The 18351-nt window shown below is 36.2% G+C and overlaps 5 protein-coding genes across 5 annotated transcripts; 4 read left to right on the plus strand and 1 right to left on the minus strand.

The window, feature by feature from the left end:
- The first annotated feature begins 3877 nt into the window (after positions 1-3877).
- On the plus strand, positions 3878-5492 carry LOC106297048 (endochitinase CH25-like). Its single transcript, XM_013733336.1, has 2 exons — positions 3878-4346; positions 4838-5492. The coding sequence occupies exons 1-2, from the start codon at positions 3893-3895 to the stop codon at positions 5389-5391; spliced, it is 1008 nt and encodes a 335-aa protein (XP_013588790.1). The 5' UTR covers positions 3878-3892; the 3' UTR covers positions 5392-5492.
- A 2719-nt stretch (positions 5493-8211) lies between these two features.
- LOC106318153 (cysteine proteinase inhibitor 6-like) lies at positions 8212-9417 on the plus strand. The gene is made up of 4 exons (XM_013756023.1): positions 8212-8434; positions 8614-8845; positions 8934-9079; positions 9160-9417. The coding sequence occupies exons 1-4, from the start codon at positions 8246-8248 to the stop codon at positions 9295-9297; spliced, it is 705 nt and encodes a 234-aa protein (XP_013611477.1). The 5' UTR covers positions 8212-8245; the 3' UTR covers positions 9298-9417.
- Positions 9367-11588, minus strand: LOC106318144 (dr1-associated corepressor). Its single transcript, XM_013756014.1, has 6 exons — positions 11329-11588; positions 10903-10975; positions 10717-10810; positions 10250-10390; positions 10106-10163; positions 9367-10005 (listed from the first exon to the last, which is right to left on the minus strand). Exons 1-6 carry the CDS (start codon positions 11359-11361, stop codon positions 9529-9531), a joined length of 876 nt encoding a protein of 291 aa, XP_013611468.1. The 5' UTR covers positions 11362-11588; the 3' UTR covers positions 9367-9528.
- Positions 11589-13910: 2322 nt separating this feature from the next.
- Positions 13911-15133, plus strand: LOC106340021. The gene is made up of 2 exons (XM_013778894.1): positions 13911-14481; positions 14997-15133. The coding sequence occupies exons 1-2, from the start codon at positions 13911-13913 to the stop codon at positions 15131-15133; spliced, it is 708 nt and encodes a 235-aa protein (XP_013634348.1).
- A 1352-nt stretch (positions 15134-16485) lies between these two features.
- On the plus strand, positions 16486-17148 carry LOC106340033. The gene has a single exon (XM_013778904.1). The coding sequence runs from the start codon at positions 16486-16488 to the stop codon at positions 17146-17148; it is 663 nt and encodes a 220-aa protein (XP_013634358.1).
- Positions 17149-18351: the final 1203 nt, after the last annotated feature.

The following is an 18351-nucleotide window of genomic DNA, read 5'->3' on the forward strand; positions in this document are numbered from 1 at the left end:
AGTCCCGGAGCCAGCCATTTTTTTTCTTTCACGTTTTTTGTTGTTGGTGTGTTTAAAATGATGTTCAAACATCCATATTTATAGGAAAATTCGAATCTGGTAGTTGTAATTTTGCTATGAATTTACGACGAAAATTAATTAGGTGGGCAAAAAAAACGTGTAACACCTATGAAGTTGGTGGATTCAAAAATTTCCTCGCTAAATACACGTAAACTATTCCCTGTAAATACCACGCAAAGTTTACGTCGTATTTACGAGGAAATTGTTTTTCCTCGTAAAATACTCGTAAAATTACATCCACTTTACGACGAAACAGTTTTGTCGTTACGTTACGAGAAAATAACGATGACTTTAGTTTTTCACGTAAATTCGTCGTAAACTCGACGCAAATTTACGAGGATTGTTTTTCCTTGTTAATTTTCGTCGTTAAGCATGTGTTTTAATAGCTTCTGGATCCATCGCAGTAAACAAGATAGTAAGCAACAGTGTTTGTTTGATTTTCATAATCTCTAGATTATTTTAAGGTTCCTTATTGTCTCTTAGTTCCTTAGTGATGTTCTTATTGGATTGATCATCATCATCTCCTTCGATGTTAGATCAATCTTTTTGGAATTTATAATTTTTTATTAATGATTATATTGCAAGAGGGTTAATTAAGAATATAATGGGATTCTGGAAAATGCAAACGTGAGAACACCACTAGCTATGTTTCTAATATATTAATCCAATCAACATTAATCATTATCATATTAGGTTGAGGTATAGTATGTGAAATTTTTTTTTGATTTTTAAAAATGCATTCATTATTTGTTTCTAATATGTTTTGTTTCACCACTAGCTACGTTTCTCAAAACAATGGAATTCAACATCAACAAAACTGTCACAGCATGGGAAGAAATGTTTAATTGAAGAATGAATTTGGAACAGATCGCATTTTAAAGGTAAGTATGTAACTGGATATTATATTCAGTCTTAGATTTTATAGAACGGAGTACATAGTAGCATGCCCAAATTAATAAAAAATTTCGCTTTATTGCTCGAAACAAGATTTCAGGTTCAAAGAGTTGGTCAACATCATAATGCACTATCCTCAAGGGAATCATGGAATTTATAAAGATGGAAGGCCTATCTATATCAAGAGCCTAGGACAAGTCATCCCGGTAAGTATCATGTACTAGAAACATACAAACATTGTGGCCTTTAGGCTTTAGATAATGTGAATACATATTGTGAGAAGATGATGGATCGTTGATCATCGATCATGTTCTTGATAATGTTTATATGATTCTTGCGACAGATCTGTTTCTATTGATCCTTCACCTAGATTTCATGATTTGGATATGTTCTCTGGTCTCACGTTAGTTGTTAGTTAGAGATTGATTTTGATTCATATAAATGAAGCTCATGATTGCTGGATTTTTATCTGATAGCGGTATAGGTCGATGTCCACACATCAAAAGTGTCAAGGTTAGATATGTGGTTCCGAGTGGAACTTTGGTTAGTATCTATGAGGATCTTGAGCTCAGGGATGGGGGATCAAACTACCTTGGGAAGTGTGTCTCTAAAGTGAGAAATTACATTGTCCGTGAGAGAAGTATTATCCGATTTGTTTCATATTTTTTTTTGTTGATGTCAGCTGTTGGCAATGTGAACTCGATCATTGGCCCAGCGTTAATCTTTCCTTGATTTATGTTTAGTGCTACAAATTTGTTTCTAAAGCTGTTTTTTCACATTCATGTGTTTTTTTGTTCTTGCAGGATCCAAGATCCAACTCAGCAGACTGATATTGACAACTTCATGGTCCCTGGAGTGATGGAACCCAAAACGAGCCGGGTTGGTGAAATCAAAAGGTGATTCAAGAGAAATTCATGTTTTATGTTTTTACTCAATAATGAAAGATGATTCTGACCATCTTGGTTCTTCTTTTTGTGTACAGCTTGTAGCCAATTGTATCCTTGCTGTGTGCAAAGCTGGGGTCATTGACTCATTGTCTATGGCATTCTCTCTACAAAGCGAAGGTAGGAGAGCAAAAGGTAAAAATAAATTAGACGATAGGGTAATGTTCGGCACCAACAAAGATGAGGGAAAAAGTCAAACAATAAAAAGAATTAATGATTACATTTTTTACGTTTTTTATGGCAAGATAATTTTGTAAATTTTAATAAAAAGGGAAAATATTAGAGTTGGTATAACTATAGTTAAATTTCTGATTTGTAAATTTCTATCTTTTGGCTTATTGCAACAGTCACTGTACTCTAAGAGATGGGTACAATAGCATGTTTATACGTGTCTATATTCTGAGTCATGAAAGCTTTGTAAACTACTTACTTGGCTCTACTTAAGAGCCAAAACCAATGTCTGCTGACTCTTTCGAGAATTACAATCAAGAAGAAAAAGAAAGATTATGCAACAATTACTTTTACGTGGCTCTCTCCGAGAAGTAACAGCAGAGGAAAGAGTCAATGAAAAGAGAAATACAAACAACATGGATGCATTGATGGTTCCATAGATTATATGATTCTCTATATCTATCTAAACTAATTGGCCATCCGAACAATTTAACTAAGTTTTACTAAGAAAATTTTATATGCTTCGTAAAGTTCTTTATGAACTTAACCAAAAAATATATTGGTTTAAATTCCATTAACGTAAAGATACATTTTCTTTTGTAGTCTACATATTATGATTTTAAAGTGGCTATTGGTTTGAATCTATTTTATTAACTTAATTTCATAGTAATATTCTTTAATGAATGAGTGTTACTTAATCTGAAAATGTAGTATGACCTTGGCTTCATATGGTTTATTTGATAAAAGTTTGGATGAAATGGTTTAATTGATAATTTTTTTAATAAAATGTGTATATACTTAAATAATCAATTCTAGATTGCTATGTTATTTAACTAACTTTAGAAAACAAATTGTAAATTGATTCATTTTTCACATTATCTAAATTAATAGGTTTAAAAATGTATAAAAAGTACCAACGCATTCACAAACAAATATATAAGAATGAAAAATAATTCATAATCTATGTATTAAATTTCAACTGTAGTGACATGCATTTTTATTTTACTTAATTTTATAATAAAAATATAACAAACACTAAAAATTCAAAATAATTGCATTAATGAAAAATAAAAGCTTTTTATTAATTTATCAAACCTTTGATTTCTAATAAAAACAACAGAAACAATAGTAAAAAAATGCATATTTTTACACGTATATAAAAATAGAATATATCTTTTAATTGATCTTCACTTGCTTAACAAAGATTAATATAGACAAAGATAAGTTAATAATAACATCGATTACAATAATTGATGTTAAAACAAATATTTTGTATCATTTGTTAATAATTGTCTCAAATTAATAACATTTGTTTTTCTGATATTATTTATGTGATGTAATATGATCTTTTTTTGTAGTGTATCATATACATCTCTTGCAAATGTAAACCTAAAATACAAACCACAAAATCATACAAAAAACAATAACCTAAATCGCAAGTAAAGTATATTCCGTCCGTAAGGCGGGCCGACCCTAGTTATCGATACAATAATTTTAACCATGACTCATTGGAAAAAAATCATTAGAATAGGAAGAGAAACCTTATAATAACTAATTAATCATGTGTATAATTTGGTCTTGAGTTATTATAAAATTAAATGGGAGTCTTTCGTCTAATGCGCTACCTTATAATAATTCATCTCGAGATCACAATTTCTTCTTTTTATGTGTGAAAAAGTTGATCGTGAACCCACGATACTACACGGTCACATGTCTTATAACTATGGATTAAATTTAACATTCATTGATTGTATAACTAGGCATAGTAGTAGTATAAATACCCCCTACTTGCCTCAGTAAGAAACCATCAAAATCAGAGCAAAATGAAGACTTTACTACTTCTCTTGCTCAACTTCTTGTTTCTTTTATCATTTTCTTCAGCCGAGCAATGTGGTCGACAAGCGGGAGGTGCTCTCTGCCCCAACAATCTATGCTGCAGCGAGTACGGATGGTGCGGTTCCACCGAAGCTTACTGTGCGCTGCCTGGCTGCCAAAGCCAGTGCACTCCCAGTGGTCCTCCTCCTCCCCCTCCACCTCCTCCTGGTCCTCCTCCTCCTGATCCCACCGGCGGTCTTACTGATATCATAACAAGATCTCAGTTCGATGACATGCTTAAACATAGGAACGATGCCGCTTGTCCCGCTAGAGGTTTCTACACTTATGATGCCTTTATCACCGCCGCTAAATATTTCCCCAGCTTCTGCAACAATGGAGACACTGCCGCAAGGAAGAAAGAGCTCTCTGCCTTCTTTGGTCAGACTTCCCACGAAACCACCGGTAAGCACTGAGTTCAAAAAAAAAAAAAAAAAAACCACCGGTAAGCACTGATTATGTTTCTATCTTTTTCCAAAAACAAAGTTTTATGTTGGTATGGTGTATTATTCCTTAAGTCTTACTAACGGATTGAATGTCTGAAATTTTCGTAATCTTCAAAAGAAAACAATTTAAATATTTAGTACAAAAATATAACAGATCTTATTTTATTATTTTCAAAACAATATTTTCCCAAACACCAAAAGCAAACACAATTATTTTTATTATAAATTATAAGCTAGTAACAGTCATTATAACCATTTGCCAATAAATACTATAAACTTAACGTAAATTAAAAAAAAAACATTTTAAATTTTCAACTCGTTAATATCCCAAACTATTCTTAGCACGTCAATCATCGTTATCTGTTTTAACAAATAAAGAGTTCTATAAATAACGTGTTAGACTAAGTTGTGACTAATATATTTAATGAAATGGATGGTTGCATGTTGAAGGTGGGTGGCCAACAGCACCAGACGGACCATATGCATGGGGATACTGTTTCAAGGAAGAGGTGAGTCCTTCTTCAGACTACTGTTCACCGAGCGGAACGTGGCCATGCGCACCTGGCAAACGTTACTACGGAAGAGGGCCGATGCAGCTGTCGTGGAACTACAACTACGGACAGTGTGGAGCAGCCATTGGAGAGGACTTGCTCAACAACCCTGACCTTGTCTCCAACGACCCAGTGATCTCTTTCAAAGCCGCGATTTGGTTCTGGATGACTCCTCAGTCTCCAAAACCTTCGTGCCATGCCGTGATCAACGGCCAGTGGCAGCCTTCACCCGCAGACATTGCGGCCGGGAGAGTACCGGGTTACGGTGTGACAACGAATATCATTAACGGTGGATTAGAGTGTGGACATGGCCCAGACACAAGAGTCTTTGATAGGATTGGATTTTATCAGAGGTACTGTGGCATCTTTGGAGTGAATACTGGAGATAACCTTGATTGTTACAACCAAAGGTCCTTTGCTTCTTTTAAATCCTTCCTCGACGCTGCTATGTAATAGCAGCAGGTAACCTTGATTGTTACAATCAAAGGTCCTTTGCTTCTGTTAACTCCTTCCTCGACGCTGCTATGTAATAGCAGCAGCTTTGTATCTGAAAACAATAAGGGAACTAGATGATAACCTGCACCCTGTGCGGGATGAATTTATGAAAACAATAATATTTTGTGATTATAAACATTAAGTGTTTTATTATACATTTTTTTCATTTTAATAATAGTTAAAAATATGTACATATCGAGTAATAACCACTTACCGGTACCTTATGTGGGATGAACGTTGTATATATAAATGGCTTTATATATATATATATATATATATATATATATATATATATATTTGACGTCAATGAATTTATATATTATTACTTATTTTGCGTTCTTTTACATATTATGTAACAACAAATATTAAATATATATTAAATAATTGAGAAATCGTTAACTATCAAATATATAATTAAATTGGCGTAAACACATAAATCAAATAAATTATTATTGTATATTTACTATTATACTATGGTAAATAAATCTAAACAATTACATTTATTTGAACTTTGTAGCAATTAGAATATAACCTCGTACGTTTTATATGCTACATTACACGATAAAAAATAAAATGTATGAGTTTCATATTTAAGTATTTGTATTCAGTGACCAAGATAAAGCAAAGCATTCATATAAGCATAATCAACAGTGAAAATACATATTTTTAGAATTTCTAATATCCCAAACCCCATAGCGTCGTCTCGCTAGAAAAATAATCAATCTATAAAGCATTGATCTCTTAAATTAAGATTTAATAAGAATAATATAGAATCACACTGTATAATATAATCAACACATGCCATGAAGAGAAAGAAGCCATGTCCTATAACATATGTATAACTGGAAGAACGCATCTCTGCAATGACAAAAATTGATTTGATAATTTTAATACATGAAAAAATAATGAAACTGCAAAATACTTATTTAAAAACAATGTTTAGGTGGTAAGTTGGTGGAGGATAAGATAAAGAAACAGAGCTGTCGTGAAGAAGGAAAAAACAGAGCAAGTAAGGTAGACCAAAGCACACTGAAAATTCAAGCCAAGATATTAGTGAGTTTAGACAGCAAACAGCTTATCTGAAAACAACCTCGTTAGTTCAGCCAAAGCATAAAAGCTTCATCTTTACAAACACACCATATAAGACGGTCAAAGAGTCTTCCTTTTGCCTTGATGAGAGAAGAGCATATTAGCGTTTGTATAGAGTTGATACATATGATGTCTAGAGCTTTAAGTGTTTTGATATCGTCACAATTCAATTCAATAATATATTGTACACGGCGCAAACCTTGGATCCCCGCAGCATCCGCAAGCTCCTACAGATTCACAAACAGGAAGCCCTTTTAACATCTCTCCTAATTTACCTCCATCATTGAGCTTCTTGATCTCCTCCATGCCACCAACGTGGACTCCTCTTATCAACACCTGAGGCAAACAAACAGGTTTCTCTTCACCTAGTGCAATCTGAACTATTTCCTGTATTTGGAGTCCATTGAGATGTCACGCTCCTCTACCGCAACCTGATACCCTCTCAACACCGTCCTTACGCAGCAGCAATCCTCATAAGTCTTTCGGATTCCTCTGAGGCTAGTGAAGTACAGTACTACCTTGTTCTTGTCGTCCTCTGTTTCATAAAGGTTAGGTTTCTCTTCCTCTTCCAAAGACTTAGAAATCAAACGTACGGATTCTGGTAAACTGGTTGGTTTTGTGGCTTTGCTTAGTTGTTTTGAAGACAATGCTCTCTTGCATGCGGAGAGAATAACGGCTATTATTTCCGTACCTATAACACGAAGTTCAGCGTTCTGCGTTCAGCCTGAGTCCTCTCCTCTATCAACCCATATCATTATCAATCGCAGCTCGTGAGTACTGGAAACATTCTTCACGCCATCATGAACTCACGAGCTTCTTGTCTCAGAATAAAAAAGAAGCGCGTGAGTACTGGAAACTCAATCACCAAGCTCGCCTTCTTGTCTTAGCCGGTGTATATATTGTCTCATACCAACACGATTGTCTCTATGATTATATCTAGATTTTTACGACAACAAAAAAGTGACCAAATTCTTATCGTCTCTACGTCGAGAAGAAAACAAAGAAAATTACGTTGAAAAGAAAGTCAAGTTGGAAAATATCGTCGAAAAGAAAGTGACCAGATTATTAAGGAATGTAATGGCTGCATTAAATTCATATTGTTTGCTTCCGTGTGTTCTCTGCACGACACGTATGTGAATACTCAAATAAAGGCTTCTTATGATGCCACGTCAATGCTACCAATAGACATTTAAAGAAACCCTTAAAAATGCTTCTTCTTTAATATATCGGGGATACCCGGTTAATAAAACGGAGTTATATTTACGATGTTTGCTATACTATATGAAAGTTGGATTGGGCTTTAAAATGGGCCTCAACAGAGAAAAATCAGGAAAGATTTTTATGGTCGGTTTCAAGTGCCGACAGGTTTCGCATAACGTGTCGCTATCTCCAAACATCGTTTTCGAGTGAAACTGAAACCTTAGCGTAGTATATATTAAGGTTTGGATACAGTTACCGGTTAGACCGAATTAAACCAGTCCAAAACTCTAATAGCCACCTCTTTCTTATGCATTACAAGACCAGATTCAAAATCGAAGCATATTTGAACGTTAATTATAGAAATTTTACAAATATTTTCACAAAAATTTTAGATCTGAACTAAAATTAAAACTGTACCAACTAAACCAAAACCGAATTGCAAACCGTAATTTTGACATTTCGACGACTGAAAAAAACCGAAAATATCTAAAAAGAAACTCAAAGATCACCGAACCAAATAAAGATGAAAAGCAGTTTCTTCTTCATCGTTGTTCTCTCTCTCTCCTCCATCTTCATTTCCTCTCTGATCGCTACTTTCTCCAAAGACGACATGGCCATGCTCGGAGGCGTTCGCGATGTACCTGCTAACGAGAACAGTGTCGAGGTCGAGAGCCTCGCTCGTTTCGCTGTCGATGAGCATAACAAGAAAGAGGTTTGTTTCCCTCCCTCTCTCTCTCTCTCTCTCTCTCTCTCTCTCTCTCTCAGATTCGTGTTTCTGCTTTGACCTAGTGCCGATTGGTTAGAGATTTTTAGGAATTGATTTTTCTGGAGGATGATGTGTACGTTTTGGTAGTGATCTGATTAATTGAGTTTACGTTTACAATTTTGTAGAATGCACTGCTCGAGTTTGCGAGAGTGGTGAAGGCGAAAGAGCAAGTTGTGGCGGGAACGATGCACCACCTGACTCTGGAGATCATCGAGGCTGGGAAGAAGAAGCTTTACGAGGCTAAAGTGTGGGTGAAGCCTTGGTTGAACTTCAAGGAGTTGCAGGAGTTCAAGCCTGCTAGTGATGATGGTGCCCCTTCTACTACCATCACTCCCTCAGATCTTGGCTGCAAGAAAGGTATGACTTTTTGAGTAAAAGGAGATACCTTTTATGTATGTGAGAGAGAGATCGTGTTTAAGAATGAGTTTTGATCATGAAAATTCAGATGAGAATGCATCTGGATGGAGGGAAGTTCCAGGAGATGATCCAGAAGTGCAGCACGTTGCTGATCATGCTGTCAAGACTATACAGCAGAGGTCTAACTCTTTGTTTCCTTATGAACTCCAAGAGGTTGTTCATGCCAACGCTGAGGTATCTTTCTTTACTCGTATTCAACCTTAAACTGAAGCTTATTTAATACTGTCTGCCATTTGATTTCACTATGGTTTCAGGTCACTGGGGAGGCTGCAAAGTACAACATGGTTCTGAAGTTGAAGAGAGGGGAGAAGGAGGAAAAGTTCAAGGTGGAGGTTCACAAGAACCATGAAGGTGTTCTTCATCTCAACCACATGGAGCAGCACCATGACTAGTCATCTCCTCTGTTTATGTAATATTGACTGTTTGCTTACTCTGTAAGATATTTTAACTTCTGATGCTACTATTAAACCCTTAAATAACATACCAGAAGAAATAAATTAAGTTACAGTCTTCGATTCATACAATAAACGGAAACAGGAAGAAGACTTGGATAACAGAAAGAGCATTTTTTCTAGACAAACCGCTAAATGCTGCTACTCTATATTTGTCCTACTTTGTGCTGCTTAGCCCTCTTCGTCATAATCTTCCTCGTCCTCGTCTATCCTCTTACCCAAACTTGCTAACTGTGTTGGATCGATCTTGCCCAACTCCATAGGCCAGCCTGGATATTCTTCTGAGGTCGTAGCTGTGTCTGCAGCTGGGACTGGTGCCGGTTTGGTCTCGTTTAGGTCGAGGGATTCAGCGTTGAGGTCAATGTCAATGCCTTCTTTTGGATTTTGAAGTTGCTGCTTGGTGTCTTCTTTTGATGCTGCAATGTCGCCATCGACATCCTTCTTCTCGTTCTCTTGTGGTGATGACGCTGACACATGCATCTGGTTACTGTCTTGAGGAGGTGGCTGTTCCGCCATGGCGGTCTCAAGCTCCATCTCGCGGTTCAGATTTTCTCTTTCGGCTGCTTTAGCAGCTCGTCCACCGCGACCTCTTCCTCGTCCTCTCCCTCTACTACCCCTGCCACTGGGCTTAGCATTCCCCACCTCTTGCTGCAATAATAAGCCCAATGCCAACAACAGTGTTGAATGGATGTTAGTGCTCCACATCAATAGACACTAAATGAAGTAACTAAGAAGAACATGAGCTCACTGTTTTGCTTTTCTTATTTTCCTCGTCGCTGTCATTCACTTCATCACTGATCGGCTTCCTGATTTAAATAAACCATTTCGATTGAGCTTGCTACTGGCTTATATCAATTAAATAACCAGAGTACACAGAGCCAGGAGGTCCAACCTTCTCTTGGAGATGGTGCGATCATCCATGGTAACGTCACCAGTCCCATGGGCCTGCCCTTGCGCTTGGCCGTAGTCAGGAACCTTGCTCACAACTTCCCTCAGAAAATCAAACACGTTATATCTTTCCACACAGTGTTTTCTGTAAACAACAAAACAAGTTCAATAAGCGTGGATGCAGTAGTAGTATCACCAAACACCGTATGAAGAAAAAGAGCAAAATGTACTTTAAACACACAAATATGTGGTATAAAGTTCTGTAACATCAACAACATCCTCTCGGTGTTGGACGCAGTCAAAATAGGACCAATAACTTGGAAGCTCTTCCGCTTATACATCACCTCAACTCTTAGACCAGAATATTAATAGTTACAACATCTAAAATGCATTCATGCTCTTTAGGCAGCAGCGACATTTGTTAGCATGCAGAAGGATAAAAAAAAAGGGTTTAAGCAATCAGTTGCTTACAAGTGCAATGAGCTCACGGTCTTGGCTCCTCTCTCGATGGTAATCTCATATGTACGATCGCAAAGGTCTTGCAAGAACAACTCCAACGATTTTGCTGCAATAACAGAACATTAAAAGATATAACAACCAAACAATTTTGGCTTTAAAACTGACATCAACGAGAAGAAGAAGAAGAAGATGACTCACAGACTAGGACAGGCACCGCCAAAGCAATCTTGCCAACATCCTCATCAGCTTGCATAATCTTTTTAATACGAGCCTGGAAAATGAGAAGACACAAAGTTCATCAATCATTGTATACAAACGTAATACATTAACACACAAGCGGAAAGTTCAGTTCTTTGAATAATCCTATCGTCAACACTATACTAACTTTAAAAAAAAACAAAAAAAAAAAAAAAACAATTCGTGTATGTATATTCATTCCATGCTCAACTAATGACAATAGTCCTCTTTATAAACACTATCTTTATCTTATCCAATTAAAATGGGGGAAATTGATTGCTAGGTCAACCAATTTCATCAGAAATGACATTACTTAATCTAAACAACTTGGTCTTAGAAGAAACACGATCCAAAAAGATCATCAATCGTAGACGAGAAAAAACTTACAGCTGGGAAGCGAGTATCGAGCTTCTTCCTCATGAGTTTGAAATCCCCCAATCAAGAGAACACGCCAAATCCCACCACAGCAGAAGAGACAGAGCAAACCGATGGGGGGGGGGGGGGGGGGGAATCCTAAAATACAGAAACTCCTTTACTAAAATCGGAAAGTTATTCTTCGTCTATGGGACACTGCCAGATCCGGCGACGGCGGTTTCCTTTGTTCCTACTATCTCTCCTCCTCGATTGAATTAAGATTAAATTTAAGTTTATAAAACAAAAGGTTTGGGTCAAAAGAAAGAAAGCAAAAAAAATGGTGGTAAATTAAAAGTTATAATATTTAGTTAGTTGGCAGATTGACTAATCCGATTGTTTGGAAAGATCTAACCATACACATGGTTAGTTATTATTGGATTACAAAAGACTTACGCGTCACAGGACTATTATTCTAAAATCTTCATCCACTTTTTTTAAAGGATAGACTAGATCACTGTCCGCGGAACCGTGCGGATTTTTTGTTTTTATTTATTTTTATATAAATATTTTGTTTTTAATTCTAAATTGGTATATATTATACTCCATCCGTTTCAATATAGATGATGTTTTAGAGTGATTATTTTTGTTTCAATTTACATGAAGTTTTGAGATTTTAAGGTTAACTTTAACTTTATTGGAACATGTTCAACCAATTAGATTTTACTGTTTTTTTTTATAATTGGTTAACTGATTTTAAAATTATATCTTTAAAATGTTTTTTTTAAGAAAAAAATAATTTTCTTAATCTTTGTGCACTAACGCAAAACATCAAATATAATGAAACGGAGAGAGTAATATATATGTGTCTATCAATTTATAAAACATAATAAGTTTACAGTATATTTTTTCATTGAATAGAATGTTTCAAACTTTCACATGTATTTGTATCTTCTTATATATATATATATATATATATATATATATTTTTTTTTTTCGGATTATTATTTCATCATTAAAATCGTAACTATATATATAAAGATTAGCAAAATATTATTTTATTGTCATATTCAAAGATATTGTAACATTTTATAAATTTAGAATTTTTTTAAAAAAATAAACTTTTCGCTTCATAGATTTATACTATCGAGTAAATAATTAAACATTTAGTTTTTGTTTAATGTTTAAAATAAACTATATAGTTTAAAATTTGCTTTCATTGGTTTAAGGTAGTAAAGATTAATCATTGTTAGATAATATGATTTTTGTTATTTAAAAAAAAAATCTTTATAATTTTAAAAGTTAACATCGACAAATATTTAATATATGGAGGTATAGTATTACAATATTAAATTATATCTATTTAATTTATACTATCTATAAATCCAATGGATCATCTATTGTTTAAATCCAATTATTGATAGCCAGTAAAAGTTTCTAGTAGCCCCAAAATTTAAATGATAAGATTAAATATTAAATGTAAAATAATTTTCTAGAAATAGGTCCATTAGGTCCATTTTTAAAAAAAAATCACACTTGAATCAAAGTTGTGACTTCTGTTTTAATATATAAGATGGATAATGCATCTTTGTATCTTTGTTGAGATATACCACTGACCAGAAATATATACTCCTCTATTATTATTATAAAGGTGTTCTCCTATTTCTTTTTTTGGTAATATGTTAAATTTCGTATCATTTTCAAAAGTTTACATGTTGCGCAACTTAGTTGACGAAAACATAAAAACACAAACCACCCACAACAAGAAACAGAGGGAAAAATAAAGAAGAGTCGAGGAGTGTCAAGGAGGGTGGGTGCAGGCGAAGAAGAACTGAAGAATGGATGGCTGGATGGAGAGGAGTCAGTCCCTTATCTGTCTATCAACTGCAGAGCAAATAGAGATAGCAGTAGTAGAGAATGAAACAAATACCTGTGAGTTACCTGGGTCTCCCACTGATGACACAGGTTATGCGGCAACAAGACTATCTCCCTCTCATTGAGAAAATTCGAGGTAGAATAAAAACTTGGACTAGCCGCTTCCTCTCCTATGCCGGAAGGTTGCAAATGATCAAGTATGTGCTTATGAGTATAGTAAACTTCTGGGCCTCTGCATTCAGACTCCCAAGCAAATGTCTGGAAGAAATAGAACGGCTATGTTCTGCATTCTTATGGACTGGTCCAGAGCTCAAGTCCACAGGCGTAAAAGTGGCTTGGAAAGAGATCTGCTTGACTAAGAGCGAAGGAGGTTTGGGTATAAGACCGCTTAAAGAAGTTAATCTGGTCTACAGTCTAAAGCTTATATGGAGAATGCTCTGAGTGAAGTCTCTTTGGGGGGACTGGGTAAAGCACAACTTGCTTAGAAAGAAAAGTTTTTGGGAAGTAAATGGAAAGACTCAAGCAGGGTCTTGGATGTGGAGGAAAATGCTTAAGCTACGTGATGTAGCTAAGTCTTTCTACATGAAGGCAGTAGGCAATGGGAGACATACTTCGTTTTGGTACGATCGATGGTCTAACCTAGGAGTATTAATGGATGTACTGGGATAGAGAGAGGTCTAATAGACTTGGGTATTAGAAGAGACGCCACTGTGGAGGATGTCCTTCAGACTCCTCGGAGAAGAATGAGGCATCATTCGAGCATGCTGAATGATATTGAAAGGGCCCTGGACTCTTTTAGAGATCAACTGAACACTGCAGAGGATGATGTCGACATGTGGAGGCGATCATCAGGCTACAAACCAAAATTTTCGACACAAGAGACTTGGTTGCTTCTTTGGCCGAAAGGTATATGGTTCTCGCAGGCTACCCCAAAGTTTGCTTTCATGGCTTGGCTTGCAACTAGGGAAAGACTATATACCATGGATCGGGTTTCTCAATTGAGTCAAGGCATTGACACAAGTTGTGTCTTATGCAAGAACACTCCAAAATCCCGGAACCATCTTTTCTTCAAGTGTTCCTTCTCAGCTCAAGTTTGGGAGCATCTAGTCAAAGGTATATTGCAGAAATCATACACTGCAGAATGGACTGGTATTAAGATATTGCTTGTTGATCGGAATCTGAAGAGATACAAGCTGTTTTGTACTCGATACGCCTTCCAAGCCGCTGTCTATGCGAAATGGAGAGAACGCAATAGGCGCAGGCATGGAGAACCACCGCTGCCCACTCAAGCTCTGATGAAGCTTGTTGATAAAGGTATGCGAAACAAACTTAGCTTGATGAAACTACATGGAGGGAAGAGATTTGAAGGCATTTTGCAATTTTGGTTTGCTACAAGAGTGTAAATAGAGTACAGATTAGGAGTAGTAAACGAGTAGCGGAGTTCCATCTTTAAACATAGGACGCACTTGATGTAAAGAGGTTTTTGGTGAATAAAATTTAACACATTCAAAAAAAAAGGAATGAAGCAAATATTGTTCTATTCCTTTATTTCCAAATTAAGTAGATGGGATGATTGGAACATGGGCTTGATAATACACCTAGCCTGAGGTGAAGAAGAGTTTCTGGCCAAACTGACCCAAAAAAAAAAGAACTCATCAAATTATTTTTGGGTAGATCCGTAAATACTGAAATTTTAATTTAAATCAGTAATTCCGAGAAAAAATGAAATAAACTAAACTAAAATCAGGACATATATTTGGGTTAACTCGAGATGGTAGGCTAAACCTTGACTACATGCATTTCAAAATTAACTGATATCCATTACACAGAAATCAACGGCAATATTTTGCTCTTGATCGAGTACAACACTATAAAGAACCAGCGGCACCGGCGTGGGTTGGTACCTACGGTGGTGGCTTGTGGAGATCTGTCGGGGTGCGTCTCGTCTCCTGTCGTCTATGGCTGAGTCGTTGCAGCTTGTGCGGTCTGCCTCTCTTCTGATGTCTCCTCTTCCCGATGTTTGGTTCCGGTTTCATGTTAAAAGTTAAGTCGACTAACTTCTTTGGTGTTTGCTCGAGTTTATTTGGTTGCTTGTATCGTGGTCACCGGTTCAGCATTTCGACAGTTTATGGTTTCTCCAGCTCTGGTTCTCGGAGGTGGCGACTGGCGGTGGTTGTTGTGGATTGTGAGTCGGTCCTTCTCTTCTCATCGGTGGCACCAGTCGGAAGGATAGCATATCCCAGTGCCGTGAGCTTCTATGTTTGCTCGTGGTAGTGCTGTCTCTCAATATCCATTGTAGGTTCCGAGCTCATACTGGATCAAGTGTTGCGGCCCTTTCGGACCCGTCTTTCTGCAGGTCTTTTGGCGAAGGATGCTCAAATCAGTCTTGGCAGGATTGGTTAGTTTTCTTCGTCTCTTTGTTTGAATTCCTTTTCCTTCTTCAGTAGCGTCGGTGCTTCATGGAAGTGACGGTTATAAGTTTTGAGGAGTCCATCGAGACCTAGCTACTCCAGAAACGACACGGAGACTCCCGACATCCGAGGTAACGAGGAGAACCTCACTTCTTCGTGGTCATCGTAGACGGTTGAGAACAGGAATCAATTTCTAAAGTTTATTAAAATCACACTAGCGGAATGTGCCGGGTTTAGTGGGTGGGCGAAGCTAGTTGTTGTAATACATAGACTTGGAAATTTTGTTCGAATCGAGCTTGTAACCGAAACTAATTCCCGTGTTCGGGTTGAGTATATAAAAATATATATTTAAAAAAAAAGAGCATCCAGTAGATATATAGCAAAATTAAATACCCAGCGACTGTAACAATAAGAGCATGCGCAACGGTGAGACTCATTAGCGACAAGGGCATTTCGGATTAATTCTGGATATTTTGGATTTTTTTTTAAAAAAAATGATCATTCACAGGCTGAATCCTTAGCTTTTGGTGGAGTCCACTGATTATTTAATTATTTTTTATTTAAGAACTCCCACTTAAGGATTCCGCGGATGCCCTACGAAAATACAAGTGTTGGAGTCTCACCACACACACTTTGATTACTCGAGTGAGGAATTAAAGATAAAATTAACCTAAATCAAATAGAAGAATAGATTAATGTAGTGCATATGTCAAACACGTGACCCTTTGAAAAAGGCAATCACGTTCACTGTAAACTATACAATATGAATAGGAAATAATTATAAAAAAAAAGAATAGGAAATAATTAAGTTAGCTTTTCTATGATTAAATAATTTCCTTTTATCGTCATAAGACTTTAGCTATATATATGTATGCCATATGAGAACACATCACAGGGATCAATTAATATGGCTCCAACGATAAAAACCATTGGGGAATACAAGACTCACCAAGATTATTTCGTCGATTTCTTTGGAGACAATTTGTTAGTCACTCAAACCGAGACACCCTCCGTCATCAGGCGATGGATCCGAGACGTCGTCTACCGTCACCGTCGCTCGCGTTCTTCTCACCCTCTCGTCGTTGGAGTCGGCGTCCAGTGGACACCGCGATGGTATTTCTCAGCGCCGAAGGGCTATTACCGTCCAGCAGATACTCTCCAGTTATGCGTGGGAACTTTATGTCTCATCATCCAGCTCTCTTACTGTGAACGTGTCCCCCACATCCTTCGAAGGTTCCTAACGGATCCAAACACAACCTTTGTCGGTATAAGGAACAGTCAAGACGTTAAGAGGCTAGCAAGAACTAAACATCAGTTGGAGATTGGAGAAATTCTTGACGTAAGGAACTACTTCACCCTCACGGATTGGCATGGTTGGAGTTTCAGGCCTCGTTCGTTTGAGGAGATTGTTGAGACCTGTATGGGGTTTCGAGGAGTTAGGCTAGATAAGAATATAAGCAAGAGTAATTGGAGTGTCGGCTACCTTAGCCAAGATCAGTTACTTCAGGCTTCAGTAGATGCCTATGTTTGCTTCAAGCTCGGTGTTGATGCTCGTCTATGGGAAGTTTGAAGACATGTAGGAATAATAATAATATGTTATGAATCTTTTCTTTATTCTTTTGTTATTTTGTGACTAGGAATAAGCTGTTTTTTCTTCAAGCTGTTTTCACATGTTAAGCCATGAGTATTATTAATAGAGGATTCATATTATCATTCATCTTCCAGCTTTTCCTACATATTAAGACGATTTTATGAAGATATTACATTATGCCAAACTAATAAATAAAAATAACGTACCCAATTGTTGATCAAATTAAGGTGTAATCTCCAAATAAAATATTTTTAACCAAGCGCTCGTAGCTTGGTGGTAAAGGAGGTACAGCTGTACTGTCCGCCACCCGGGTTCGAGCCTTGGCCACAACGGATTTAACATCCCTTCCGTTGGGGCGCTGGACCCCTTTCGAAGGATAGTTGGAAATGTGGCTGTCCAGATACCAGAGTTATCAAAAAAAAAAAAAAATCAGGTAATTAACGTCTATGGAACGAATACATTAGGTTGCAAATCTTGTCTAGGTCATTGACACAATAGTATATTTAAACAGTAATCGTACATGAGACGTGAGACATACAAAAGGCTAAATCCCTACTAAACATATATATATATATATAATTTTAATATTTACCTATTTTGGAATGGATTTAACCGCTAGTTAAATCATATACTCCCTTCTTCCCGAAAATAAGATGTTTTAAATTTTTTACTTGTTTTAAAAAAATAAATTTTTTATATCTTTAAAGTACTTTTTTATACTTTTAAGAAACATTAAATGAAAATATTTGAATTGATCAAATTTTATCGGTGAAAAATTATTGAAAAGTGTATAATAAAGTAGAAAAAAAATTAAATTATAAACATTTATTGAATTCTTAATAAACGTGAACACTTTAGAAAATCTTACTATGGAAACAGAGGAAGTATATACCTGGTTAATGCATCTTTGTATCTTTGCTGATACATGTATTATTCCTTTTGTCAGATTATCATGAACTTTTAAATTTGGAAATCATCAAATTATTTGGGCAAATCTCCAAAATATCACCTTTCTAAGTTTATATCACAAAAATAGCACTCAAAAACTAAAATGACCAAAATAGCATTTTATCTTTTGAAAATTTTAATTTTTTTATTTTTTAAAATTTGAAATCTTATCCCCAAAACCTCATTTCTCAACTCTAAACCCTAAACCCTAAACTCTAAACCCTAAACTAAACC

This window comes from Brassica oleracea, chromosome C1 (genome assembly GCF_000695525.1).
Source record: "Brassica oleracea var. oleracea cultivar TO1000 chromosome C1, BOL, whole genome shotgun sequence".
NCBI classification, from domain to species: Eukaryota; Viridiplantae; Streptophyta; class Magnoliopsida; order Brassicales; family Brassicaceae; genus Brassica; species Brassica oleracea.

What these genes read in the sequence shown, in the direction of transcription:
- LOC106297048 (XM_013733336.1), top strand. Translation starts at nt 3,893, where the DNA reads ATGAAGACTTTACTACTTCTCTTGCTCAACTTCTTGTTTCTTTTATCA. An exon ending in GACTTCCCACGAAACCACCG is followed by an intron (nt 4,347 to 4,837) that starts GTAAGCACTGAG and finishes TGCATGTTGAAG; the next exon opens with GTGGGTGGCCAACAGCACCA.
- LOC106318153 (XM_013756023.1), top strand. Translation starts at nt 8,246, where the DNA reads ATGAAAAGCAGTTTCTTCTTCATCGTTGTTCTCTCTCTCTCCTCCATC. An exon ending in AGATCTTGGCTGCAAGAAAG is followed by an intron (nt 8,846 to 8,933) that starts GTATGACTTTTT and finishes ATGAAAATTCAG; the next exon opens with ATGAGAATGCATCTGGATGG. An exon ending in TTGTTCATGCCAACGCTGAG is followed by an intron (nt 9,080 to 9,159) that starts GTATCTTTCTTT and finishes CTATGGTTTCAG; the next exon opens with GTCACTGGGGAGGCTGCAAA.
- LOC106318144 (XM_013756014.1), bottom strand. Translation starts at nt 11,361, where the DNA reads ATGAGGAAGAAGCTCGATACTCGCTTCCCAGCT. An exon ending in ACCGTGAGCTCATTGCACTT is followed by an intron (nt 10,391 to 10,716) that starts GTAAGCAACTGA and finishes TGTTGTTTACAG; the next exon opens with AAAACACTGTGTGGAAAGAT. An exon ending in AAAATAAGAAAAGCAAAACA is followed by an intron (nt 10,006 to 10,105) that starts GTGAGCTCATGT and finishes TTATTATTGCAG; the next exon opens with CAAGAGGTGGGGAATGCTAA.
- LOC106340021 (XM_013778894.1), top strand. Translation starts at nt 13,911, where the DNA reads ATGAGGCATCATTCGAGCATGCTGAATGATATTGAAAGGGCCCTGGAC. An exon ending in GATGAAGCTTGTTGATAAAG is followed by an intron (nt 14,482 to 14,996) that starts GTATGCGAAACA and finishes TCCATTACACAG; the next exon opens with AAATCAACGGCAATATTTTG.
- LOC106340033 (XM_013778904.1), top strand. Translation starts at nt 16,486, where the DNA reads ATGGCTCCAACGATAAAAACCATTGGGGAATACAAGACTCACCAAGAT.